The following is a 27,500-nucleotide window of genomic DNA, read 5'->3' as shown; positions in this document are numbered from 1 at the left end:
AGGGGCAGTTATGCTTAATGGGGTGTTTAGGGTTAATTTGGGGGCAGTCATGGTTGATGGGGTGTTTAGGGTTAATTTAATGGTGAGGGTTAATTTAATTAATTTAATAAAGTTAGCTTAAGGTGCAGTTGCAGGTAAAGGGGAATGTAAATCCAGTGATTATTAATGTATTATTTATAACAGTATGGTGAAATTCTCTGAATGATTAGAATGCCAATGAAGGCAGAGAGTTGTTCAAAGATCCGGATCTTACAATGATCCGGATCACTGTAAGATCCGAATCTTTGAACGACTCTCTGCCTTCATTGACATCACTGGAGGCAGGGGGGAGGATTCATAGTGAAAGGGGCGGGGCCAATCGTTAGTGTGCCTGCACGGAGTTACTGGAGGCACACTGAGTGATCCGAAGATCCGGATCATGAATCGGATCATTTCAGTGAACGAATCGAAATGATCCGATTCACTTTAATGATCCGAACTTCCCATCACTAAGTCACTGCCGATTGGCCCACCCACTTCCTTCTTCCAGTCCCTCCCTGCATTCACTGCCGATGGGCTGCAAGGAGGGACAGGGAGAAGTGGGCAGGGCGGGCCAAAGTGCCGATCGGCCCCGCCTATTTCCTATACTGTCCAAATGGCTCAAGAACGCATCTAACTGGTGAGTATAAAATGTATATTTGGGCTGCTGAAAGTTTAGGGTTAATTTAGGGGCAGTTATAGTTAGTGGGGTGTTTAAGGTTAATTTAGGGGCGGTTATGGTTAATGGGGTCTTCTCTTCAGGGTTAATTTAATTAATTTAATAAGGTTAGTTTAAGGTGCAGTTAGAGGTAAAGGGGGGCAAACTGAGGGGAATCTAAATCCTGGGGCAGTGAAGATTAACGCTGTATTTATTTATAAAAGTATTTTATCTTTGAACGAGTCTGCAAACCTATGAGGGCACCATGGCATATCAGGGGGGTATACAGCATATCTTGGGAGGAAGAAGTGACATCAGGGGGTATAAGGCATACTGGGGTATATGTGCATATGTGCGTATGTGGGGTATATGTGCATATGTGGGGTATATGTGCATATGTGCGGAGGGCAGTGTGGCATGTCTGGGGGTACATGGCATATCTGGCAGGCAGTGTGGCAAGCCTGGGCTCAAATGTGCATAACTGGGGGGGCAGGTTGGGAAATAAAAACAAGAAATGCATTTTATCAAAGTTTTTTTTATTCTGCCTTTTGTTTTTTTACATCCTACGTTACTTTATTAAATTATTTTAAATAAATGAAATTTTTTTTTATCCAATTAATCGAAAAAAAGACCGTATTTGCTCGATTATAAGACGAGGTTTTTTCCAAAGCAAATGCTCTGAAAAATACCCCTCGTCTCATAATCGAGGTCGTCTTCTAATCAGACCTCATTCTGCTTCGGCCGTGCTGCTTACCGGGCTTTGATCGCGAGCAGCGTCTCTGCTATTAGCAGCAGGAAATAGGAAGCTAGCACAGTCCTCACATAACTCTACCTCCCCCCTCCTTCCTCTGGGGGCGGGGCTAGAGAAGTTGCTCGCACAGCCGGGTCCCTGCAGAAGTCTGCGAGTGGGAGATCTGCAGTTCAGGTAAGGGGGTGGGGGATTTGAGCGTGTGTGTGTGTGTGTGTGTGTGTGTATCTGTGATTAATGGAATGAAGTACGAGTATTTAAATATTTGTGAATGAGTGTGTGTGTGTGTGTGATAGCATGGATGTGTAAGGGGGGTGGGGGTGGTAGCTTGGCATAGGGAGGCTGTAATCACACTTCTAACATCCCCAGGTTCCAGCATGTACTGGCTGCCTTGGCTTGACAGGAGTGTGATTGCTGTTAGCAGTATATATATATATCTCCAGAAATGCATTTTAACCCCCTATATGCCACTCAGCCCCATGATATGCCTTTTAACCTCCTATATGCCAGAGTGGCATATAGGGGTATAAGGCATATCATGGGGCAGGGTGGCAAATAGGGGGGTATAAGGCATTTCTGGGGGCAGAGTGGCAAGCCTGGGGGCAGATGTGCATAACTGGGGGGGGCAGGTTGGCAAATAAAAGGAAATAAAAAATATATTTTTCTCAATCATAGCTTTTATTAAATATGAAAATTAGTTTACATGAATTAATATTTACTAGTAAAACTTTTTTCCTATAGGGTAGTCTTATATTCAGGCTTTTTGTTTTTTTCCTAAATTAATATTTTGATTTTGGGGGGTCGTCTTATGATCGAGCAAATACGGTAAATCGGCCAACTATGGGTTTGCCTGGCTGTTTGGGGGCAAAAGAGCCACATTTGGAGCATTCACATTTTTCAATGTTGAACTTGGTGATCCTGGTAATCCTGTGCCCATGCCCTATTTGGTACATCTTTGAGCCTGGCCAATTCAATGCGCTCACTGTCATACATTGTTTGGTGGGTTGTTTGGGGTTTAAAAAGCCACATTTGGAACGTGTGCATTTTTCAAATTGGAAATTGGAAATTGTTGAACATGGCCAATTCAATTTACCCCATCAAATCATACATTTTTAGCAGTAGACACTCCATGGGCATTTAACTTTCTGTAAGAGAATTGTTTGAATAGCGCTAATTTTAGGACTTGCTTATAAAATAAACTATATATCTATGCATCTCTTTATTTGGCCTTTTATTTATTTTGTAAAAAATTTTTTGGAACTGGAAGGCTCCCCTGATGGTGACATCAGTGGAGAATTATTTTTACATGTTACCATTTTATTTTTTTATTTTCTCAAAAGGGTATTTTTATTTGTTTTAAAGGACACTCTGCCATCTTGCAAGTGGCAAAATTTCTCACAGTGGCAACCATGATCGCTCTCTGGATCGGTCACAGTGCATCCTGTTTTGCGTCGCTGAATGCCTCCCTATCGAAGCATTTCTGCAAAACCAGTGAAGCTCATCTTTAACGTTGACGCCCCGATGTGGGGCTTTGATCTCTATGCCCAATAGTTCTTAAACACTGCAAACTACTTAAGCAAATTAAACACCTTACAGGACATTTTCCTTCTGGTCTTCCTTATTGCCCCTTCCTAATCTGTTATCCTCAACTTTATTCTGCTACCCAATCCTAGGTTTTACTCTCGCTATTCTCTTATAACCTTCCAACTTAATTTAAACATTTTTAATATCAAGCCATAAAAAAAAATGCCTTAATTTTCATTTCTATTAATTTTGTAATGCCCAGTTCTATTACTTCCCTTGGCCTAATCTTTTTTAATTCTAGTTGCCTCTGAAAAACAAAATTTTTACTTGGTGAAACCATAAAGGTCCCTTCTCTCTTTAGGATTTTTAATGTATCAACTTAGTGTAACACATTATTTTCAGAACCTTTTGAAAGGTAATTTCTCTATATCCTATGTTGACAATTGCTTGATTCATACACACCAATGCAAATAGTTAATAGAGTAGCTCCAGTGGTCTTCAATGTGCCAACAGAAGGAGGAAAAGCACATGCCCACATAAAGCCATGGCAACTTCATTCCACAGATATCAGCTGTGATGTGTGTCAGTACAGAAGGCTCCATCACAGGCATATTGTTGAGATTCCAGCCACAATCCAGGTATTCCTAAGTGAGGGACATATCAAAATATGGGAAAAATGTTTTCCTGTTTATCCCCATTGTCATCTCACCTTTAGCCAAAACAGCTAATTATTACCTCCTCTTCTGGCTTTACATGAAGTTTCCCATCACGTACAGGAAATCCACTTCCAAATTCTTTGGAAGCAATGTCCGCTCCATATTCCACAGTTACATCTTCTTCTATAGTACTCACCAAACGCCAAAATTCTTTTTCTACTAGCTCTGTAGGTACCATCTGTTGAGATGTAAAGAAACTGTGGTCTGTAAATATGAATTTCTTCTTTATCCAAAGCGTTCGACTCAATATTAAAACTTACATGCACAGGCATGTTGAAATAATCAGATTTGAAATTATCAGCCATTTCTCCAAACATGCGTAAGGTGTAATCTCTTGATGCCTGCTCAAAACCAAATGCTTCTTGAGGTTTACTGCATTCCTGAAAACAACAAAAGACACACAGCAATATATACTGAGAATGTATTTGTATACTTGTATGCCACCTATTTTGTAGGCATATAACCCACAGACAAAAACACACATATGAATCTAATACTTGGTGCTCAGTGTGTTTATCTCATTTGATCCTCTGAGCAATAATGAGCTTTATTTTTTTTAAATCTATTTCTGTTGTGAATGCAGTCACTTTAAGGCAGCACACGAGCACCAGGTGGTACAAAAAGTGTTGTTAACTAGCAGTAACGTACCTAGGGTGGGCATATGGGGGGGACAGCCCCCCATATCCGCCCTGAGTGCCACTCATCAGGGGGGTACCACCATGCCGGCATCGGGTGCGCACAGAGATAGAGTATAATGTCTGCCTCTAGAGCAGCAGGCTCGGTTGGGGAGATCGAAGAACCCCCCCCTTTTAAACGGTTTAAAATACATATACACACACACACACACACCACTACATACACACACACACTATTTATAGATATGTATACATACACACACAAAATACAAAACATGAGCTTGTCGGTGTGACTTGTTCATTAATTTATGTATTACACAGACTAGTCACAGTTCTGAAGGATTTTTGTTTTGGTTTGTTTGGTTTTATATAGATTACAAGAAATTTTGAATCATATTTCTATAATGTGCTTTAATTTTATGCTAATACCTGTGCTAAACATTTTGGACACCTCCAGTCTCCCTTGGGAACATCATGGAGAGGGGGAACGAGACAGAAAGTGTGGTAGCTGTCATCACATCCGTCACACAGCAGAAGACGATCCTCATTACTACCACTCCCACAGAGAAGGCAGACATATAAATCCACCTATAGAACACACAAAAAAGAGGCTAATCATTTTACCATAAAGTATTTACATACGCTTTCCTAGCATACAGACTACATCAGTGTACCGGCATGTGATACTCACCAGGCTCCTGCATTTCTTGGAATACCCTTTTGGCTTTCCGATAACTGTTTCAACTTGATCGTGTTTAATCATAAATTTAATCTGTTTACCTGAAAGAAGAGATTCATGGTGAGGGACTAGGTTAATATTGACATCCCAAACCAAACTGTATTTTCATCAAATACAATTTCAGTGCCAGTACTCCTACACCCACCATTTTCATGTCTAGGGGGAGTGGATTCCATCCTACGACGCAGAGTTCTTGACTGAATGGTTTCACCATCTTCAGTTTTAATTTTAACTGTCTTGAGAGAGAAAAAATTAGAAGTCAATTTATTAAAGCAAAAGTTTTTTTTCTTTTTTCGTCTTAGGGTTTGGGGGTAATTCCGACAAACATTTTTATGTACTGTGGAGAACCTTACATCTGCTCCATTTAGCGTTAGAGACATTATTCCTAGTGTTGTGTCAAATATTTACAGCAATTAAAGGACCACTTGTCATTTAATGCAATAACAGACACTGACAGTTTGTTACAATAAAAAAATAAAGTTCTTGTGTTGCCTTTGTGTAATTAAGCCTTCCGAGGAATACAACAGACCTGGTAAGGTTTGTTTGCTTAGCATACTTACGGTGCAATCAATTGGTTTGTCTAGGTAAAACAGTTCCTTCAAAATATATAAACTGTCTGAAAACAGTGTCGTTTTAAGATAAAGTAGTAGTGGTATCCTCCTGAACAGAGCTGTAAACTATGTGTACTCAACGATTTCCCTCCGGATTCAGCCGACTAGATTATAACCTCGCAAGAGAAGGGCCCTCTTCTCATTTTGTAAAAGTTATTGTTTGTGATGTTACATCTATCCTACCAACTGATTGTAAATCTCTACTGAATCTGCTAGCGCTCTATAAATAAATGTAAGGTATATGCCTGTGAATCTCTCCTACTCTTTTACTTAGTCTATGGTGTTTATCAGTTCGTGGGTTGTAATTGTGAAACATTTAATCTCACCAATTGAATTGGGTGTTTGGTGAGATCTATCTCATACTATTCCATCAACATGATTTGTTTGAGACCTTGAGACAGACCTGTAGACTGCAAGCTTACAAGCAGGACCCTCTTTCATTAATGCATTGGACTGTTTTAGTCCGTCAACGCTAGTTGAAAGAAGTGCTGCACCATGAGTAATATATTGTAATAATTTGAATTACATTTCCCACTATAAACCAAATGGATGTATTGTTTAAAATAATGCCAATTAATGAAGATAAATCCACAAGAGTACTGCACCTTCATTGATTTTACAGCTCACCAGTATAGTGCAGGCAGCAACCCAGGACAGCTTCATGTGAAAACTGGGACAGTTGTGAAGTATGCAACATCTTGTTTATCATATAGCAGTTTAACCCCTTAATGACAATACTGTTTCTTACTCGTAGTACATTTTGGGACAAAGGCTATTTTAAGATTTTTCAGTGTGTTACCGTTTAGATGTAATTTAGCTGAACTTTTACTCATCTGCAAAAACTAATCAAAAAAACCTGCTAAATAGATTCTATTTGTCCTGAGTTTAGAAAGAGAGAATTCTTACCTGGGAATTCCTTTTCCTTGTCCATTTCCAGGTGGCACATGAGAAGTAGGCTCCGCCTACCAGGTAGGGCAGGAAACACTATAAAAAAAAGGATACCTCCCCCTTCCTCCCCAGTGTGGTTAAAAAGAAAGACTCAGACAAATAATAGCAAAAACCAAATACATTTTAATGGGCGGGAAAAAAGTGTGCCACCTGGAAATGGACAAGGAAAAGGAATTCCCAGGTAAGAATTCTCTCTTTCCCTTGCCATTCCAGGTGGCACATGAGAAGAATTAGCAAGATAGGGAGGGAAGGATTCCAGTCTGAAGGACACGACGACCAAATTGAGACTCGTCTGAGAGATGAAGGTTCAGCCTGTAGTGCCTTACGAACGTATGGATCGACCTCCAGGTCGCTGCCTTGCAAATGAGAGACGGAGACACCCCGGAGAGTTCGGCCCAGGAAGTTGAGACGGATCTGGTCGAGTGAGCCTTCAGGCCGGAGGGAGGTACTCTTCCCGCGGAGACGTAACATAAAGCGATAGCGTCCTTAAGCCAGCGGCTCACGGAAGCCCTGGATACTGATCTGCCCTTGCGGGGCCCCGCAAAGGACAGAAAGAGAGAATCGGATTTCTTCCAGGCCGACGTACGTGAGAGATATGACAGGATACATCTCCGCAGGTCTAGCGAATGGAGTTCCAGTTCTTTGGGATTCTTGGGATCCGGACAGAGTGTAGGTAGGACGATCTCCTGATCCGCATGAAAAGGGGAGACCACTTTAGGGAGAAACTCTGGAGGCAAACGAAGGATAATGCAGTCCGGCAGAATCCTGAGAAAAGGTTCAACTCTGGAGAGAGCCTGGATTTCGCTCACCCTCCTAGCGGAAGTGAGGGCTACGAGGAGGACAACCTTGTAGGTGAGCAGCTTAAGAGAGGTATCTACTAGAGGCTCAAATGGAGACAAGGTGAGTTGATGCAATACGAGATTAAGGTCCCAAGGAGGGACCGACGGCCGGATCCTAGGGCGAAGTCTACACATTCCCTTAGAAAATCTGGAGATCCACGGATGAGAGGCCAGATTGAAATCCAAGAAGTTACTCAGTGCTGAGATCTGGACCTTGATAGTAGCAGGTTGAAATCCTTTATCAAAGCCATCTTGAAAAAAGTGCAGCACCTCGCGGATAGATGGAGTGGATACTTCATGCACATTGCACCAGGCGATGAATGTCTCCCAAACCTTTTGGTACTTGGTGGCCGTAGAAATTTTGCGGCTGGAAAGAATGGTGTTCACCACAGATGCAGCTAATCCTTTGGAGGACAAGATCTCCCTTTCAGAAGCCATGCAGAGAGGTTGAATCGGAATGGATCTGGGTGGAGAACAGGACCTTGAATGAGAAGATCCTTCACCTGAGGAAGAAGCAAAGGTTCGTCTATGGACAAGGTGGTAAGGTCCGAGAACCAGATCCTGCGAGGCCAGAAAGGAACAACCAGGATGACTTTTTGAGGGTTTCCCCGAATTTTCCGGAGTACTCTGGAGATAAGGGGAAGCGGAGGAAAAACGTAAGCGAGGTCGAAATCCCAGGTCTGCGAGAGTGCCTCCAGTGCTCGGGGATGACCGACTGGTGAAAGAGAAAAAAACTCCTTTACCTGAGCGTTCAGGTGCGTGGCCATCAGGTCTATCTGAGGAGTGCCCCATTTCCTTGTTATGAGGGCGAAGACTTTTTTGTTTAAGGACCATTCTCCTGGAGGTACTGATTTCCTGCTGAGGTAATCCGCCTCCTGATTCAGAGACCCCTTGATATGAACCGCAGAGAGTGTGCAGAGATTGAACTCCGCCCATCTGCAGATCTGAGCAGTCAGGGTCTGCAGGCGTCTGCTTCTGGTGCCACCTTGTTTGGAAAGGTAGGCCACCACGGTGATGTTGTCTGAAAGGATCCTGATGGACTTGTGCCGCAGGATTGAAGACCAGAACCTGAGAGCCCTCCAGACCGCCAGTAGTTCTAGAAAATTGATGTGTAGGCTTGATTCTTGGGGAGACCAGGATCCCTGGGCAAAATGGCTTCCCATGACGGCACCCCAGCCTGTCAAACTGGCGTCGGTGGAGATTACCACCCAATCTCTCGTCTCATGGCACGAAAACAGTCAAAGGTGGACTGCAGCTCCCCCTTCAACCAGGAGGTAAATTCTGAATTGGAAACATCTTTAGGCCGAGAGCAGGAGCTGCACATTTTGGCCGTAGGGTCGTGTAGGGTCTTTTTACAAGATGAGCAGGCTTTATGTTTCGTTTTCCCCACAGACTTCCTATGTGGGGAGGCCTCAGAAGGAATGTCTGGATTTTTGTCTGACATAACTGAGGAGAAAACACAAAAATTATAACATCAGAAAGCAATGGAATAGGCCATAGAAATCTCTCTCTAAACTAGGAGAGAAAACACCTACTTGAAAAGGCAATATACAGTCCTCAGGCACAGGCAGGCAAAAAAAAAAGAGGAGTAAAAAATCCAATAATACAGTACAGGTCGAAGAGCATGGAAAGATCTTACCCATTCTGGCGTTTTTATAGAGGCATTTAGGCGCCAAGGCCCGGAAACCGTCACATCCGGAAATTCCTCGTCAATTGACCTCTCGTGACCCCGGACGGAAGCCGGAGTAATTGCAGAGAGGAGATAATAAAACCGGGTGCCGAGATCGGCACTGCCGGCTTAAAGAAAACTGCTCGCGCCGGAGCGCTCTCCTGCCGCCGCACGCTGAGGATTCCCCCTCCCCGGGACGGAGAGAACCGGAGCCCGGGGATGTACGTCCCAGTGAGCCCCCTGGGCTGTGGGCAACGTATAACGAGGACTGAGCCTCGTGTTACCGCGATTACCGCGGAGTTTACAGCCTCCGAGGCTGCCGCATCACCCTGGATCCACCGGGACCACTACCGGGTGTCGGGAGAGAGGATGCCCCCCCGGGGCTCCAAGAAAACAAAAAAAGAGGTAAGCTTCAGCCTAACCGCTACCTGAGTAGGGCAGGAAACAACACTGGGGAGGAAGGGGGAGGTATCCTTTTTTTTATAGTGTTTCCTGCCCTACCTGGTAGGCGGAGCCTACTTCTCATGTGCCACCTGGAATGGCAAGGGAAATACTCAGTTTTTTTTTTCTGCACGTTAAAGGGGCAATAAGTACCAGTAGCGCTTTTGCTATTTCAAAACCAATTTTTCCCCAAAGCTGCCCCATGTGCTATTTCGGGTATCTTTGAAGCCGGCCAATGAAATTTACCCCATCAAACCATATATTTTTAAAAACTAGACACCCCAGCCAAGACATATAGCGGCGATGCAGCTTTGTCATTATCAGGTTGCGCTGCAAAGCCGTACATGTACAGGCTGTGTTATTATCACGTTGCAATGCAAACCTGTACATGTACGGGCTTTGTCATTAAAGGGGTTAATACTGACTTGGTGTGTTTCAAAATATTTAGTGGAAACATTTAAAAATACCATAAACATACCAAACACAGCTGTGAACTTAATTTACCAAGGTATATTTGTCACCTTTTGGGCATTTTTACCTTTAACATCTGTTCACACCTTTCCCTTTTAGGGCTAGAGCCCAATATAAAACTTGATTAGCACATGTCGGGTGTTAACTTTGACAGGAACACGTTACCTGTAGTTGGACCAGACATCCGTAATAAAACAATTGAAGGCATAATGTCCAAAATATGATGAGTGTACAACTTTTGGGACCCACCATAGATTACATCACTAAGCACATTGCATGCGGGTTTCAGGGAGAACAAACACTCCATGTAGGTGAAAATGATCACTGGGACCAGATAATTTATGATCCTGGTGTCATAATTATGCCAAGCTCAACATTTCAGCACATATGACCCTGCCTTCAGGATGTCAACCAGCTGAACCCCTTACTCCCAATGCCTTGCACAGGTGACAGGAGAAGGGGGGGGGTCCTGGGTGGATGGTGATAAAAAGGTGAGTAATTGGTAATTAGAGAGAACCTATGTACCATCAAGGAGACATCAACATCCAAAGATCACAAATATGGAAGGCACTTTGTTTTGGCCTTTTTATTTTGACGACTGTGTGCTTGCATTTACCGTATTTCCCCCAAGTATAAGACGCTCCCACGTATAAGACACACCTTAATTATTGGGCCCGAAATGTAAAAAAAAAAAAATATATTACATAAAGTTATTGTACTGGCTGCCTGGGCATGATATGAGTGTGTCTGATGTTAGCTGCTAGCAATTGTTAACAATCACACTCCTATCATGCTCAGGCAGCCAGTACATGTACATCACTTTCAGCCTCCCTGTGCCCCCTACACACAGATCCATGCTATCACACACACATATATTCATTCATTTACCTCCCCCACCCTTACCTGAACTGCAGATCTTCTGGTGCTGCTTGCAGACTTCCGTGGGGTGCGCAGTTTCCCTCTGCGTTGCTCGAACAGGAATGGAGCGGAGTCATGTGATGTACATTCACGTGACTGCATTGGGTTTCTGTGTCGCCTCGACAGATCAAGAGACGCTGCTGAGCAACACAGAGGTAAGCAGCGGGTCCCCTTTCCGGTAAAAAAAAATAATAAAAAAATAAAAAAATCTACCACCACTGTATAAGACGCACCCAAATAGACCCCAAATTTTTCTAAAAAAAAAAAAGGTGCGTCTTATACATGGGGAAATACGGTATGTCTCTCTCTCTTGATATCCATTTTTGTGTAAAAGCAATGTGGCCTATTTTATACGCAGATTTTCATTTTCTGTCTTGTTTTCTAATCAAATTAAGCCTAGAGATAGCTGTTTTTAAATATATATCATGTTACTAAAGGGTTAATTATATAGATAATTTGTCAGTAAGAGGACTGGGTGTATTTTGTAGTCCTAGCGTTTTTTGGTAACCTGTTACTAGGTAAGCCCAGTTTTAAAGTTCTTGGTGGTGGCAGCTTGTTTTATACTGGGTTTTTTGAGGGTGGTCATTTGGGGTTCATGGTGGTTGCTTTGTGCCCTCCTGGGAAAGTGAAAAATTGCACCTAAAGTCTGGTTGCCTTTAACCCTTTCACTCCCACATCACTGCTTGGCCAATAGCCCTGTCCGTGACATGGTTGCTTAACCATAATGCCCTTTTTTCATTTACAAGGAAAGATGGGGTGCAATTTATATGAACCAACTAAACAACCAAAATAAAGCGCTTATCATCTAGAACTCTCAAAGAACATTTGTTTCCTCTCAGCAGCTATTACTAATTTAGAAAATCCCATTGTTGTTACCAGGTCTCTTGCATACATTAAACCTCTGTGCAGTAGTAATATGTTGCCATGCAATGAAAACACAATATTGTTTAATATCTGCACTACCTCTGGTCTCATGCGGTTTGCCCGTCTAGCAACGGTGCAGCTTTCAGATGGTTGTATAGACTGTCTCTGTGGGATATCGTGAGGTTTGTATTCCTTTTCCTTCACATCAGGTCCCGAAAGAATCTGTTTCTGAAATAAGCACGCAGGAAACACTTAAGTACAGTTTTAAAATTTAGTTAGTGGTAAGATATATTATAACTTCACCAGTTAAAGGAACATTCCAGTCCTATTACATTAAATGCATACTGTCAACGTTACATCTGCATAGTGTTTGTGCACAGTACTTTTGGGATCTTGGACCACTGTCTAGTTAGAGATGTATGCACTGTCCCTGCCCTATCTAGAGTACAGAAACTGTAATTTCTACTTACCGAGAGCTTATTTTCCCACCGAGGGATCGGCAGGAAAAATAAGCTCTCGGGAAGTAGAACTTACTGTTTCCCTGCCGTCCCAACAGACACTACGGATAGATATACCAAAGCTGAAGGGTGGGAAAGAATTTAACCACTTCAGTCCCCTATGGCCGTACCGGTACGTCCAAAAAACGCACCCCAAGAATCCCATTATGGACGTATATAGGTACGTCCAGCCCTTCTTGCAGCGGCAGGGACACATCCCTGCCGCTGCATGGGAGATCAGGCTGTTTGACAGCCTGGACTCCCCTCTGACAGAAGCCGGCATGAAAGCCATTTTAAGTGCCGATCGCGTGATCAGGCATTCCCTTCCAGGTTGCGTCACTGCCCACGTAACACGGAAGTTCATCGGAGGACAGGATATCCCCTGCAGGGGATATCCTGTCCTCCGATGAGGCACAGACGCTGCGATCTCTTTGCACGTCTGTGAGGACTTGCATAGAGATCACAGTGTGATCGCGCAGGGGGATCGCGGGGAGGAGAGTGAAAAATCATGTTTCTCACCCTCCTCCAATGCTGAAACAGAAAACGAAGGAATTTTTTTTTAAAAAATACAAAAATCATTAAAATGATATAGTGAGCTAAGTGATGTCATTGTGACATCACTGGCATTAATAACATGTTTAAGAGGAAAATCTATATAAATTAGGTAGTTCGGAAATCAGGACACCTGAATTGATAAACTTGGAGGGGATTTTCCATCACTTTTAAATGACTGAAAAGCTCCGGAGCCTTAAGCGAGCCGCTGCCACCACCACCAGGAGTTTTGTAAAGACTCTGGGAGCTGCCGACAGACCAAAAGGAAGGGCTTGAAACTGGAAACGCAGTATGCTTGAATCCCAAGGGGTGGCTATGGGTAGGCGCTTTTGAAGAGCGTAATGGATAAGAACGTGAACATACGCATCTTCCAGGTCTATGGAGACATAAGGTGTCCAGAGTGGATATTATAGTTTCCCCTCTTGAACCAGACATACCAGAGGCGACTGTTTAGGAAGTGCAGGGCTACAAACAGAACCCTCACGAGGCTTTTGGCACAAGTTAGACCAAAGAATAAACCCCCAAACCTTGCTTCGAAGGAGGGACAGAAACCATTGTCTGCAGTTCTCTGAAACAAATGATGGCAGACAACAGGAAGGCACTCCTCTCCTTCCTACTCACGCGCTTACATAGCCAGCAATCAAGTTCCAGGGTGGAACAGCAGCAAAATGGCATTAACCTTTTCAAAATTACCCAAAAACAAGGTTCTGAATGCACTACTGGAAATCCGCAACACACCCGAATGGAAGAGGACTGACAATGGACGACGCTACAGACGGCATCCCCTGACCAAGGAGGCTTAATCCAACTAATTTTAATTAAAGACATGAGTAAACGCAATCAACTTTTAAGTGAATGGTTTACATTTAACCACATTGGTGGACTGCTTAGGATCATTGTCCTGCTGCATAACCCAGTTGCGCTTAAGCTTTAGGTCATAAAACCGATGGCCGGACATCCTCCTTCAGGATCACACTACTACCATCATTGTGTTTGACAGCTGGTATGCTTTATGCCAAATATAACAGGACCCATAGCTTCCATAAAGTTCCACTTGACTCATCAGTCCACAGATTATTATTCCAAAAGTCTTGGGTGTTATCATGATGTTTTTTTGCAAGACTAGCCTTTGCGTTCTTTTTTAGCGAGCAAGACAGGTTATTTTTAATTGATGTTTAGATTCAACGGGGTCCTTCTCCATAACTATTCTTCACCTGAAACTCAAACTTAAGTCAGACTTTTAGAGATTAAAACTAGGCACATTTTGCCGCATAACAGGGACTCTCAGACCGTCCTGCAATGACACCTCAACGGAGAGGTTCAAAGGAAGATCCTGGGGTCTCCTAGGTTAGGATCTGCACTTGAGGAGCAGGTTTTCCACTAACGTAGAGATGACAACTCGACTGGATCCTTGTCAATATCAACAGGTGATATCCCCTTTGCTCCGATTTCTTGGCTGAAAGTAGTCTGAAACTATCAGACTGCCTCCTCTATCGTTGAGTTATAGGTGAAAACTTTATCGTTAGTGCTTGTAACTTTTTGTCTAAATTCCCTGGTTTGAGTTTTGAGCTAAGCTTCCATATTGTTTAGTCACTAGGCCACATCCTCATATGGATTTCTTTTGAAGCCAGAGAAATATACACTGATATCTCCAGTGTAGGCCCTGGGACAATTAGTGATCATACATACCTACTCACTGGCCACTTTATTAGGTACACCTGTTTAACTATTTGGGTGAACATGACAATGAGTTCACTGTACTCCAATGGCCACCAGAACACAATTCAATAAAGCACCTTTGAGATGCCGTGGAACGGGAGATTCGCATCATGGATGTGCAGCCGACAAATCTACAGTACCTTATCCGCTCAATTAAAAGATGACCCTGATTATAAGACAACCACCCAAAATTTTAATATTAATTTGGAACAAAAGAAAAAGCCTGAATATAAGACTACCCTATAGGAATGCATTTCTTGTTTTTATTTCCTTTTATTTGCCAACCTGCCCCCCCCCCCAGTTATGCACATCTGCCCCCGGCTTGCCACTGTCTCCCTGATATGCCTCTCTACCCCCCCAAACCCCTCTGCTTCAGACGCCATGGTATCTAGTGGGGGCAGCAGGTGAACATCTGCGTGATGCACGTAGACGTCCTCTACTGCTACCCGGCACTTCTGCCAGGGCTTTTATGACTGAGCACTGGAAGGTCACGCTGGCGCTCCATGATAGAGGCCATGATAGAGGTAGCATCAGAGGTTGTCTGGAGGATCCAGGTTCCCTGAAGCGCTGCGAGGGATATGGATTTTAGTCTCAACCTCCACTGCTGCTTGGTACTAGGGCTTCTATGGTGGAGCACCGGAAAGTCACGTTGGCGCTCCGCCATAGAAGCCCCGGCAGAAGTGCCGGGCAGCAACGGAGGTTGTCTGCGCGCATCGTGCAGATGTCCACTGACTGCCAGAGAGGAGGATCAAGGTCCCCTGCAGCACTGCGAGGGATCTGGATCTTAGTCTTGTAGTCAGACCTCTATTAAAGGTTGGATTACAAGACGATCTTGAATATAAGACGAGATATATTTTTCAAAGCATTTGCTCTGACAAAAACCTTGTCTTATATTCAAGCAAATCCAGTATATATACACATACCAATACAAGTATTGAAACATATGACCATTACACCTACAGGCTGTTTTATAACACCACATTCGAAATTAGGGTGCAGCCTATATACGGGGGCGGCCTATATCCGAGCCAATACTGTGTGTGTGTGTGTGTGTATAATTATATATATATATATATATATATATATATATATATATATATATATATATATATATATATATATATATATATATATAAATTAATATTAGAAAGACATTACATTTCACAATATTTATATTATTGTTATTTATCCTACTTAATACATTTCTCCTTATTAATTACATTTATCCGAACCTCATAAGTTTATGCATGGGGTTATAAGTTTTTCCCAGGATCAGACAGGTTAATTTATGATTAAGCACTTGTGTGAAATGTATTAAGCGTGTCCAGTTTACTGTCCTGCTGTTTATGCCAATTAAAAAAAACATCTATACCGTATTGGCTCGAATATAGGCCGCACTTCCCCCCCCCCCACTTTAAGTCTTTAAAGTGAGGGTGCGGCCTATATTCGGGGTCTAGCGCCCGACGCCCGGGACATGCAGTTCCGGGCGCCGGGCAGGCAGCAGGGTTAGGATACAGATCCCCGCAGCGGTGCAGGGGATCTGCATCCTACTCTCTGATACGCTCAGACAGCCTCCCCTGCCAGCACTTTCAATGGGGGGAGTGCCGGCACGGGAGGTTGTCTAAGCGCATCGCGCAGACGTTCACCGGCAGCGGCGATGTGCGTAAACAGCCCCCGCTGCTGGCACATCTGCAGGATGTGCTTTAACAATCTCCCTTGCCGGGAATTCCCACGGGGGGAGTCCCGGCAAGGGAGATTGTTAAAACACATCGTGCAGACGTGCCAGCAGCGAGAGGTTGTTAGCGTACATCGTGCAGACGTTCACCGGCTGCGGCAATGTAAGCGTTATCAATCTTCCTTGCCTGCACTTCCCACGGCGAAAGTGCCAGCATCGGAAGTTGAATACGCATACTGCGTAGCTGTCCCCCGCCGGCCCTGCAAGACCCCGGGGAGTCTGCACCGGTAAGTCTGGGGGGGGGCTCTTGGGGGCAGAGTGGCAGCATATGTCTGGGGAGGGCAGAGTGGCAGCATATCTGTGTTTTTTTTTTTTTCTTTAAAAAAGTACTTAACTTTTAGGGTGCGGCCTATATCCGAGCCAATACGGTATTTAGACCCGTTGGTGATTCCTGTATTGCAGGGTCTGAATCTAACAAAGGCATTTCTGTGCATCTGCTGTCGGTGCTTAAACGAGTGAGCTGACAAACCTGGCCCAGAGAAGTCTGGAAAACTGTTAGGATATGGGGGCCAAACTGGTTCACTTGCACAAAGTTAAGATGGTTCTTGCAGAGGGGGGACCAGCCATTCAGACAGTCGATTTTCTATGGTTCAAACTCACCACACAAGTGGTAAGCATGGATGTTCTATGCCATCCTCAGTCATGAAGTGTTTTGAGGCAAACATAGAACATTCATCATTAAGTGTTTAGGCATGCTAAAATTCTGTGAAAATAATCCAACAATTACATAATACCTTTTCCAGCTCTGCATTATCCAGGAAGACTGAGATATTTGTACAGGAATCAGGAGCCTGTTGCATAAACAAAAGGATCAACATAAGCAAAAGGGCAAAAATTACCCTCTGATTAGATTTTATTTTTCTGTAATTATAGCATTGATAAGGGGAGCCGACAGCTAGTAGAAGTACAGCAAGTCTACTCCCTAATTACCAAAAACAATTTAAAAAAAAAAAAAAAAAAAATTGGATACAGGTTTTGCATAATAGGTATTTTAGCCTTGCATAAACACAAAGAAAATCCAGGGTTATAAAACCATTTCAAAAATGTCCTAGTTAGAATAATGGAAGAGGTGTTGACTAGGGCTGCAACTAACTATTATTTTCATAATCGATTAGTTGGCCAACTATTTTTTCGATTAATCGATTCATCAGATAAAAAATATAAACGTTTCATTTATTTAAAATAACTGGATGTTAAAAACAAACAGCAGAATAAAAAAACTGATAAAAATGCATTTCTTGTTTTTATTTTCCAACCTGCCCCCCAGATATGCACATTTGAGCACAGGCTTGTCACACTACCTCTCAGATGTCACATACCCCCAGATATGCCACACTGCCCTCCTCACATATGCCTTATATACCCTATATGCCTAATACCCCCTGATATGCCACTGTGCCCCCTGATATGCCTTATACCCCCAGATATGTCACTCAGTCTTCCCCAGATATACCATAGTCCCCTCAGATTCACAGACCCGTTCACAGCACACTTTCATAAGTAAATACAGGATTAATCTTCACTGCCCCCAGGATTTAGATTCCCCTCAGTATGTCCCCCTTTACCTCTAACTGCACCTTAAGTTAACCTTATTAAATGCATTAAATTAACCCTAAACACCCCATCAACCATAACTGCCCCTAAATTAATCCCCACCTAACTTTCAGCAGCCCAAATATTAATTTTATACTCAGCTAGATGAGTGTCACATGTGGACACTATAGGAAATGGGCGGGGCCAATCTTCAACTGCTGTGAGTCACACTGAGTGAAATGGATTATAAAACGAGGGGTATTTTTCCCCAGAGCATTTGCTCTGAAAAAACCCCCTCATTTTTTAATCTATAAAATTCGATTCAACTAATCGATAATGAAATTAGTTGGCAACGATTTTCATTACCTATTATCGGTTTTATCGATTAGTTGTTGCAGCCATAGTGTTGACAAAGAAAGTTTGAATGATAAAGCTAATTTGATATCACATAAGTACTTACCGTCAGGCTGGCACTAGCTTGAAACAAATTGTAAGGGTAAAGAATGCGTTCAAAGTGCCCTCTAATATGAGACCCTACTGCTTTTCCTGGAGCAAAACCCATTCTGGTTGCAATCTTGGTCCATTTCCTTTCTCTGCAAACCACTTCAAGGCCTCCTTCTTCAGCCACCAACTACAGGCAAGAGATTTTGACAGATACAATGATTTCAAAACTATGAAATGGTAAAAGAATTCCACAAAACCATTTTAAACGAATTACAAAAACACACAAAAAAAAAGCGATGTACAAAGTCAAAGCTTTAAAGTTTAAGGATGCAGTGTAAAGTAACACATACAATAATGCTATAGTAGTATGGCCCAATAATTCCAAGAATGGCCAGAATCCACACTATCAAAGGCCAAGAAACCGAAAGGAAAAAAAAAAAAAAAGCACAGTCGTGTGAAAATCAGGACGTAATAATTATCTGCTCCTTACAGCCTTAGATGAACACATGTATTACACCATGTTATGATTTATTCAACAAAAATTGGGAAGCCACGAGTGAAAAACTAAATACACCTAATGATTCAATAGCTTGTACCACCTTTAGCAGCAATAACTTGAAGTAATTTTTTCTGCATGACTCACATTGTTGTGGAGGAATTGTGGCCCACTCTTCTTTACAACATTGCAGGCAGCTCTCTTAAGGTCCCTCCACTTAAATCAGGTTGAGGTCTGGACCATACCAACACCTTGACTCTTTTTTAGCCATTCTGTTGTAGATTTCCTACTTGATATTTGGTTCAGTCTTTTTCTAATTTTACTGCCAAAACTTTAACATGCTAACCGAAGCCTGTAGAGTCTGAGAAGTAACTTTGAATTTGCTGGGATGTCCACTCCTGGGACAGGATTGGCAACTGTCTTGAATGTTTTTCACTTCTGAATAATCTCTCACTATGTAATGGAGTTTAAATTGTTTGTAAATGGTTTTATAACCTTCCCAGATTAATGAGAAGAAGCAATTGCTTATCTACGATCATTGCTGATGTCTTGCCTACTTGACATTGCGTTAACACACACACACACACACACACACACCTGCATGCTCCAGACCAGTAAACTGCTAAAACTTCGGCTTTCATAGAGAGGGGTTCATACTTGCTGATGATCCATTAACCAAGGGCATTTAATAAGCAGCATCTGTCTGCTACTTAACATCTTAATACCTATGGAAGCAGTAAGGGTGTTTTTCACAAATGGCTTGTCCATTTTGGCTTTATTTTTGTTGAATAAATCATGACGTTGTAATATGTCATGTGTTGTTCATCTGAGGTTGTATTTAGGGCTGCAACAACTAATCAATAAAATCGATAATGAAAATAGTTGACGATTTTCATTATTGATTAGTCGAATCGATTTTTATCGATTATAAAAAAAGAGGTTTTTTCAGAGTAAATGCTCTGAAAAACTCCTCTTTATATAATCCGACCTTGTTGTGGACATGGATTGCGTCGTCCATTATTAGTGATTCACGTCATAGACGCAACATCTGTATCTCCCTTTGGATAAACCACTCCCCTAACTGTGGAATATATTATAATATCAATTAGTTCTATTGTTTATACTTCTATTGTTTTAGAAGTGCATTACCTCTACCACCAGGTAGCACTAGAGAGTGAGTGATGATGTGTACATCTATTGTTTATCTAAGACCATAGATAATGGCTACCTACATGAAAAGCCATGTGGGCTATACCAGGAACAATGGGATATCAGGAACTCCAGGAAGACAGGGGGGGGGAGGAGAGTGGACTGGAAGGACAGGAAGGAAGCAGCATGGCAGAAGCTAAGGGAGCTGTGAAAGTTTGCCAGAGAAAAGTATGAAATAGAAAGTTGCTCTTCCATCTTGGGCTAGTTAAGCGCCAAGAAGCTAGGACTAGTTTAGTGCCTAGTATTGTAACTAAGAATTAGAAAACAAATACTGAAAGAATCCTTTAAAGTCTTTTATATGATCCTGGTATCTAGAGCCATTTTGGAAACTGAACACCAAAGGAGTCATTTGATATGCTGATACTCTCTGAAGTTAAGTATTACAATGTTATTAGAATATAATTGTTGACTGTCTGTAACTTTGTTATGGTAACCTTTTTCGATATTGTTTTTACCGCTAGAGTTATTAATAAAGTATATCATTATATATCGTAACATCTGTTGGTATTCGTCTTTACATAATTTAACTGTATTCCTGAATCAAATTTATTGTTGTATTGTTAGATGTGTTTTCTCTAAATTGTGTATTTAAATATTAGCATAATTTTGCATAAAACAGGCCACGACCACAACAGACCTCAAACAGAGATCGGATTATAACACTAGAATCCAGATCCCCCGCAACGCTGCAGGGGACCTGGATTCCCCTCACTGTCAGCCGGTGGGTGTCCGCGCGATGCGCACAGACAACTTCCCTCCACTTCCGCTGGGGCTTTTTTTTATTTATTTTTTGTGACAGGCACTTTCACTGGAGCTTCATAGAAGCACCAGCAGAAGTGAAGGGGAGTAACGGAGGCTGTCTGTGCACATCGTGCAGACTCTCACCGGCTGACAGAGAATCGAGGTCTCCTGCAGAGGATCATCCTCTCTGCCACCCCGATGCGCACAGACAGGCTCCGTTACTGCCCTTCACTTACGCTGAGGCTTCTATGAAGCTGCAGTGAAAGTGCCTATCTGCAACGGAGGTTCACAAAACACCAGGGAGTCGGGAGAGAGGCAGAGCAGTGTATGGGAGGGGGAGGAGGCAGAGGGGTGTATGGGAGCCACCCTCCCATACACCACTCTGCCTCTCTACCCGACTACCTAGTGTCTTGTGAACCTCCTTTGCTGACAGGAGGCAGAGTGATGTATGGGAGGGGGGAGAGAGGCAGAGTGATGTATGGGAGGGGGGAGAGAGGCAGAGTGATGCATGGGAGGGGGAGAGAGGCAGAGTGGTGCATGGGAGGGGGAGAGGCAGAGTGGTGCATGGGAGGGGGAGAGAGGCAGAGTGGTGCATGGGAGGGGGAGAGAGGCAGAGTGGTGCATGGGAGGGGGAGAGAGGCAGAGTGGTGCATGGGAGGGGGAGAGAGGCAGAGTGGTGAATGGGAGGGGGGAGGAGGCAGAGTGGTGAATGGGAGGAGGCAGAGTGGTGAATGGGAGGAGGCAGAGTGGTGAATGGGAGGAGGCAGAGTGGTGAATGGGAGGGGGGAGGAGGCAGAGTGGCGAATGGGAGGGGGGAGGAGGCAGAGTGGCGAATGGGAGGGGGGAGGAGGCAGAGTGGCGAACGGGAGGGGGGAGGAGGCAGAGTGGCGAATGGGAGGGGGGAGGAGGCAACACACTTGCTTACTTAGAAATACACTGCATATTTTCACACTCCAAGCTGTATAACCTTGAATACTTATTTATTTAAGCATATAAATGATGTGTATTTGTGTAATGAGGGAGGGTGTGACCTAAGGAGGTGAACACCCTATGTCAAGATTCGCATAATTATTATGCAGCTTTAATTTTCTCAGGCAAAATGGGCAGGGAAAAAAAAAATAAAAGATTTGGCTTACTCTGAAAGGTCTAAAACTGTAAAAAGTCCATCAGAGGGATGCAGCACTCTTGAATTTACTAGGATAGTGGGGCGCAAATTAACTGCCAGAGATTTAAGAATACAAAGCTACCAGGAACCCATTATCCCCGAGTTCTGTCATATTACAGAACTGCAACCTTCCTGGAGTGTCTAGAACTACAAGGTGTTCAGTGCTCAGAGACATGGATATGGTACGCAAGACTAAACCCAGACCGCCACTTAACAAGACACATAAGTTGAAACGTCAAGACTGGGGCAAGAAATATCTGAAGACAGATTTTTCAAAGGTTTTATGGACTGATGAGATGAGAGTGATTGAGGGTATAGATGGCTGGATCAGTAACGGCCACAGGGCTCCACTTTTACTCAGATGCCAGCAAGCTGGAGGATGGGGTACTGGTATGGGCTGGTATTATCAAAGACGAGCTAGTTGGACCTTTTTGGGTTGAAGACAGACAAATTCTCAAACCTACCTACCATAACCTACCCCCAGTTATGCACAGTTGAGCCCAGGCTTCCCACACAGCCTCCCCCCACATATGCCTTATATACCCTATACACCTTATAGCCCCCGATATGCCTTATACGCCAAGATATGTCACTGTCCTCCCCAGATATGCCGTATAACCCCCAGATATCCTATAGTGCATTCAGATTCACAGCACACTGACCCCATCAACCATAACTGCCCCTAAATTAACCCACACCTCCCCTAACTTTCAGCAGCCCAAATATTAACATTATTCTCAGTTAGATGAGTTCCTTAGCAGTGTGGATGCTATAAGGAAATGGACGGGCCAATATGTGACTGCAGGGAGGAACTGGGAGAAAAAAGGGACAGGGCCAATCGTCAGCGTGACTGCAGGGAGGGACTGGTATGTAGTATCTGCTGTGAGTCACACTGAATGAAATAGGATTATAAAATGAGGGGTATTTTTCCCCCAGAGCATTTGCTCTATAAAAAGAGGGTGTTTGATTTGTCGCATGAACAGAGTTAAAATATTGGCATTTCCCATCAAAATTAACACTACCCAACACGACGTATACCAACTTGTCAATTCAAGTTCTCACCTTGTTTAGCTGAAATAAGTCCAATATCTTGCGTTCAACATGAGGAATCTTCAGAGTACATCCTTGAAGCTCCCAAAACTTGGCAATCTGGTCCAAGAAGTTCAGCTTCACCCTGGTCTGAGCCTAAAGACAGGAGAAATGTTTTTCAGCATGGTTTATTAGTTCAGTGGTTTTTTTTTACCGTAAGAATTACACAGTACAGACATACCCCACTTTTAAGGACACTCATGATTAAGGACATAGTTGCAGCACAACCATTTTGGTTTGCATACACTTGCTTCGGGAGAACGGACGCAACAGCATGGCCCACCTGTCCCTTAAGCGTTTCATTTTGAAAAGCATCCTAATATTGCAGTGCAGAAAAAAAAAAAGCAAGTTTTCATTTTACATATATGCTCTGGACCCAATTGTGTACGTTAATGTGAGAGTATGCCCGCTTTTTCATTTAGTATCATCTAGACATTAGGATACTACATACAAAACATATGATCTCTTGTAGAAATATACGTTTTATCCCTAGAAGATTACAGGACATGTTCTGACAGATCTTAACCTAAGACCTTACAGTGGAACTTCCCAACATAATACCACACACCGACATATGATTATGTTCATTGAATTAACTCCTAGAATCATGCCTTCTGAGGAAAAAAAATATCTAAGTTACTGAACTAGAACCCACTGGGGGGGGGGTCTGAGCACAAGGAACAGAGATATTTTGCTCTAAGACAGAGGCAAAAGGCCCCATGAAGCAAGACATTACGGTATCTAGATACCCATGTGTTAGGGGGATATCCAACAGCACTATGCTGAGACCAAGGAGAGTAGAGATCTGAGAAGGTGGCATTTGGCTAGTTTTACACATTTCATTCTTAAATTAATCTGTAGAATCAGAATTATGATAATCCTGGTGCCGTAATTATGCCAAGATCAGGTGGCGTCAGTGGCAGAACTACCAGCGCTCAGCAGTGAAGCCGCGTGCACCGCGGCAGAGCAGCGAGACAGAGATAGTGAGGAAGGGGGGGTAGGGAGAGGGTGGATGGCGAGAAGGGGGTGGATAGTGTGAGAAGGGGGTGGAGAGGGGGTAGATAGAGTAAGAAGAGGGACAAAGGGGGGATAAAAAGAAATGAATATGTGGATGAATTGTGTGTTATTTATAGCTAACCCCCCAAAAATAGTTGTGATTTTGACCCCATCAAAAATAGTCATGATTTTTTTTTTATTGAAGGGAGGGATGCTTACTAAACGATGTTGATTAATGCTTGTCCTTTATATTTGCAGAACCACACCATCAATGGCTGTGACGTGTGACTTTTTCCTATCCTGAATGCTGCATTGTTGAAGATAAAGTAAGTTGAAAAAGTTGACAGATATGATTCAATATGTAATCTGTTGAAAATATGGCATCATATTGCATAGTGTGTGATCACAGGCAAAGTTGAGCAGATATCACCCTGTCATCAGAATGCCATAATCTGCAGAACCACCTACTCCCATCCCCTTGCTCAGGTGACACGAATACACAGACGAATAAAAAAGTGGACAACTGGTAATGAGGGAGAGCCTGTTTTATGTTCGTGGAGGTTGCTTTGTGACCTGCGGGGAAAGTGAAACTTTTTTTTGGTCGCTAACCTTTCACACCCATATTCCCACAAACCATCTCCGCTGATAGGCCGGTCTGTGACAGTATCAAATACAACTGACCACTCTCCGTGGAAGACCCCAACTTACATAGTATAGGTCAGTGACATGTACACCTTTAGGCCCTCCCTAGGCATAACCTTTGTTGCCTCCACCCTCATGGTGTGCATCCCAGGTACAATAAAAAGCTTGTTGGGCGAGAGGAAGAAAGAAGAGCAGCTATCTCTTCCGTTGTAGGGGAAAAGGCAGTTAGTATGGAATGAGTAGAGAGAGTGGTGGTGGTGGGTGGTGTAGGAGGGGGTTGTAAAGAAGAGAGGTCTTGTCTAATAGTCTCGATCTTGTCTCTGAAGAGGGCAATGAGAGAGGTTTGTGGTGTGGGTATAGAGGGACAGAGTAGGGAGTTTAAGGTAGAAAAAAGGCGTCGCGGGTCAGAAGACAGAGGATATGAGAGTGGAGAAGTAGAGCTGTTTGGCGAGAGAGAGGGCAGAGTTGTAGGAGCAAAGCATGAATTTATAGTGAATAAAGTTTTCGCTGGATTTGGATTTTCTGAAGTAGCATTCAGCCATGCAGCAGCACTTCGGAAGAAAACGTGTGGTTTTGGTATGCCACGGTTGGTGTTTCAATTGTCGGGGGTAACATTTAGTAATTGGAGCTATGCTGTCAAGAGATAAGACAAGTGTATTGTTATAAAAAGAGGCTGCTGCATCTGGACAGGAAAGGGTTAAAATTGGAAGGTAAGAAAGCTTCTAGTGAGGCAGTTGGGTAATGGCCCACAAATATGAGGCGAGCACTGCAAGTTTGTTTTTTAGGGGTTAGCACTGGTGGTCAGACAGAGTTGAAGTCTGGGGGGGGGGTGCAGAGGTAAAACGCATCAGCACGATGCGCTTAGACAACCTCCCGTGCCGGCACCCCCCCCCCCCCGTGGGAAGTGCTGGCAGGGGAGGCTGTCTGAGCGTATCGGGGAGTAGGATGCAGGTCCCCTGCACCGCTGCGGGGGATCTGTATCCTAACCCCGCTGCCTGTCCGGCGCCCGGGACTGCATGTTCCAGGCGTCGGGCGCTAGACCCCGAATATAGGCCGCACCCCCACTTTAAAGTCTTAAAGTGGGGGGAAAAAGTGCGGCCTATATTCGAGCCAATACGGTACGTTGATTAGAAAACTGCAGTTTCTGGAGTGATTATTTAAAGAAGTCCCTGGAGTGCCGGTAACTATTTTTTGGATGTTATAAGATTTGCTGTTGCAGCTACTTGGCACCGGGCTAAAAAAGTGGTGATTGGTGTGCAATTGTTGATTTTGGATAATATATATATATATATATATATATATATATATATATATATATAAAAAGTGGTGATTGGTGTGCAATTGTTGATTTTGGATAGATATATATATATATATATATATATATATCTATCCAAAATCAACAATTGCACACCAATCACCACTTTTTTTTATATATATATATATATATATATATATATATATATATATATATATATATATATATATATATATATATATATATATATATATATATATATATATATATATATATATATATATATATATATATATATATATATATATATATATATAATATCCAAAATCAACAATTGCACACCAATCACCACTTTTTTAGCCCGGTGCCAAGTAGCTGCAACAGCAAATCTTATAACATCCTAACCCCACTCCAGGGACTTCTTTAAATAATCACTCCAGAAACTGCAGTTTTCTAATCAACGTTTCAGTCTGTTTATTAGACTTGTCCTGATGAAAGTCTAATAAACAGATATAACTAGGGCTGCAACTAACGATTATTTTAATAATCGATTAGTTGGCCGATTATTTTTTCGATTAATCGATTAATTGGATAAAAAAAATGAATGTAAATTTTTCATTTATTTAAAATAATTTACTAAACAAATGATGTTAAATACAAACAGCAGAATAAAAAAACTTTGATAATACATTTCTTGTCTTTATTTCCCAACCAGCCCCCCAATATATGCACATTTGAGCCCAGGCTTGCTACGCTGCCTCCCAGACATGCCATGCTGCCCCCCCACATATGCCACGCTGCCTACCACAGCACTCCACGCTGCCTCCCACATCTGCCACGCTGCCTCCCACATCTGCCACTCCACGCTGCCTCCCACATATACCACACCACGCTGCCTCCCACATCTGCCACGCCACGCTGCCTCCCACATCTGCCACTCCACTCTACCCCCCACATATGCCACTCCAAGCTGCCTCCCACATCTGCCACTCCACGCTGCCTCCCACATCTGCCACTCCACGCTGCCTCCCACATATGCCACTCCACGCTGCCTCCCACATATACCACACCACGCTGCCTCCCACATCTGCCACGCCACGCTGCCTCCCACATCTGCCACTCCACTCTACCCCCCACATGCCACTGTGCCTGATACGCCTTATACCCCCTGAAACACCACTCCATCCTCCCCAGACATGCCACCCTGCCCTCCCCACATATGCCACGCCATGCTGCCTCCCACATCTGCCACTCCACAATGCCTCCCACATCTGCCACTCCACGCTGCCTCCCACATCTGCCACTGTGCCTGATACGCCTTATATCCCCTGATACCCCACTCCATCCTCCCCAGACATGCCACCCTGCCTCCCAGACATGCCACTTCTCTACCCCCAGATATGCCACTCTACCCCCAGATATGCCTTATACACCCTGATACACCACTCCGTCCTCCCCAGACATGCCACACTGCCCTCCCCACATATGCCTTATATACTGTATATGCCTTATACCCCCAGATATGTCACTTCACTGCCCCCAGGATTTAGATTCCCCTAAATTAACCCTAAACTCCCCATTAACCATAACTGCCCCTAAATTATCCCTTAACACCCCCTTAACCACAG

General features: G+C 43.4%; 1 protein-coding gene across 2 annotated transcripts in view; it reads right to left on the bottom strand.

Annotated features, from left to right (window-relative positions):
• Nucleotides 1-27,500, bottom strand: part of KDM5B (lysine demethylase 5B) — a 72,559-nt gene that overhangs the window by 18,767 nt on the left and 26,292 nt on the right. For both annotated transcript variants that reach the window (XM_053454238.1, XM_053454237.1), the window contains 10 exons: nucleotides 22,953-23,075; nucleotides 18,296-18,466; nucleotides 17,037-17,093; nucleotides 11,899-12,027; nucleotides 5,184-5,274; nucleotides 4,991-5,079; nucleotides 4,729-4,887; nucleotides 3,925-4,044; nucleotides 3,684-3,842; nucleotides 3,411-3,592 (listed from right to left, as the gene is read on the bottom strand). In XM_053454238.1, the coding sequence (XP_053310213.1) occupies nucleotides 3,411-3,592; nucleotides 3,684-3,842; nucleotides 3,925-4,044; nucleotides 4,729-4,887; nucleotides 4,991-5,079; nucleotides 5,184-5,274; nucleotides 11,899-12,027; nucleotides 17,037-17,093; nucleotides 18,296-18,466; nucleotides 22,953-23,075 (1,280 nt within the window). The remainder of the gene's footprint in view (nucleotides 1-3,410; nucleotides 3,593-3,683; nucleotides 3,843-3,924; nucleotides 4,045-4,728; nucleotides 4,888-4,990; nucleotides 5,080-5,183; nucleotides 5,275-11,898; nucleotides 12,028-17,036; nucleotides 17,094-18,295; nucleotides 18,467-22,952; nucleotides 23,076-27,500) is intronic.

The sequence above is a fragment of the Spea bombifrons genome, chromosome 2, assembly GCF_027358695.1.
Source record: "Spea bombifrons isolate aSpeBom1 chromosome 2, aSpeBom1.2.pri, whole genome shotgun sequence".
NCBI classification, from domain to species: Eukaryota; Metazoa; Chordata; class Amphibia; order Anura; family Pelobatidae; genus Spea; species Spea bombifrons.
The sequence above is the reverse complement of the archived record's forward strand: the minus strand, read 5'-3'. Positions and strand labels throughout refer to the sequence as shown.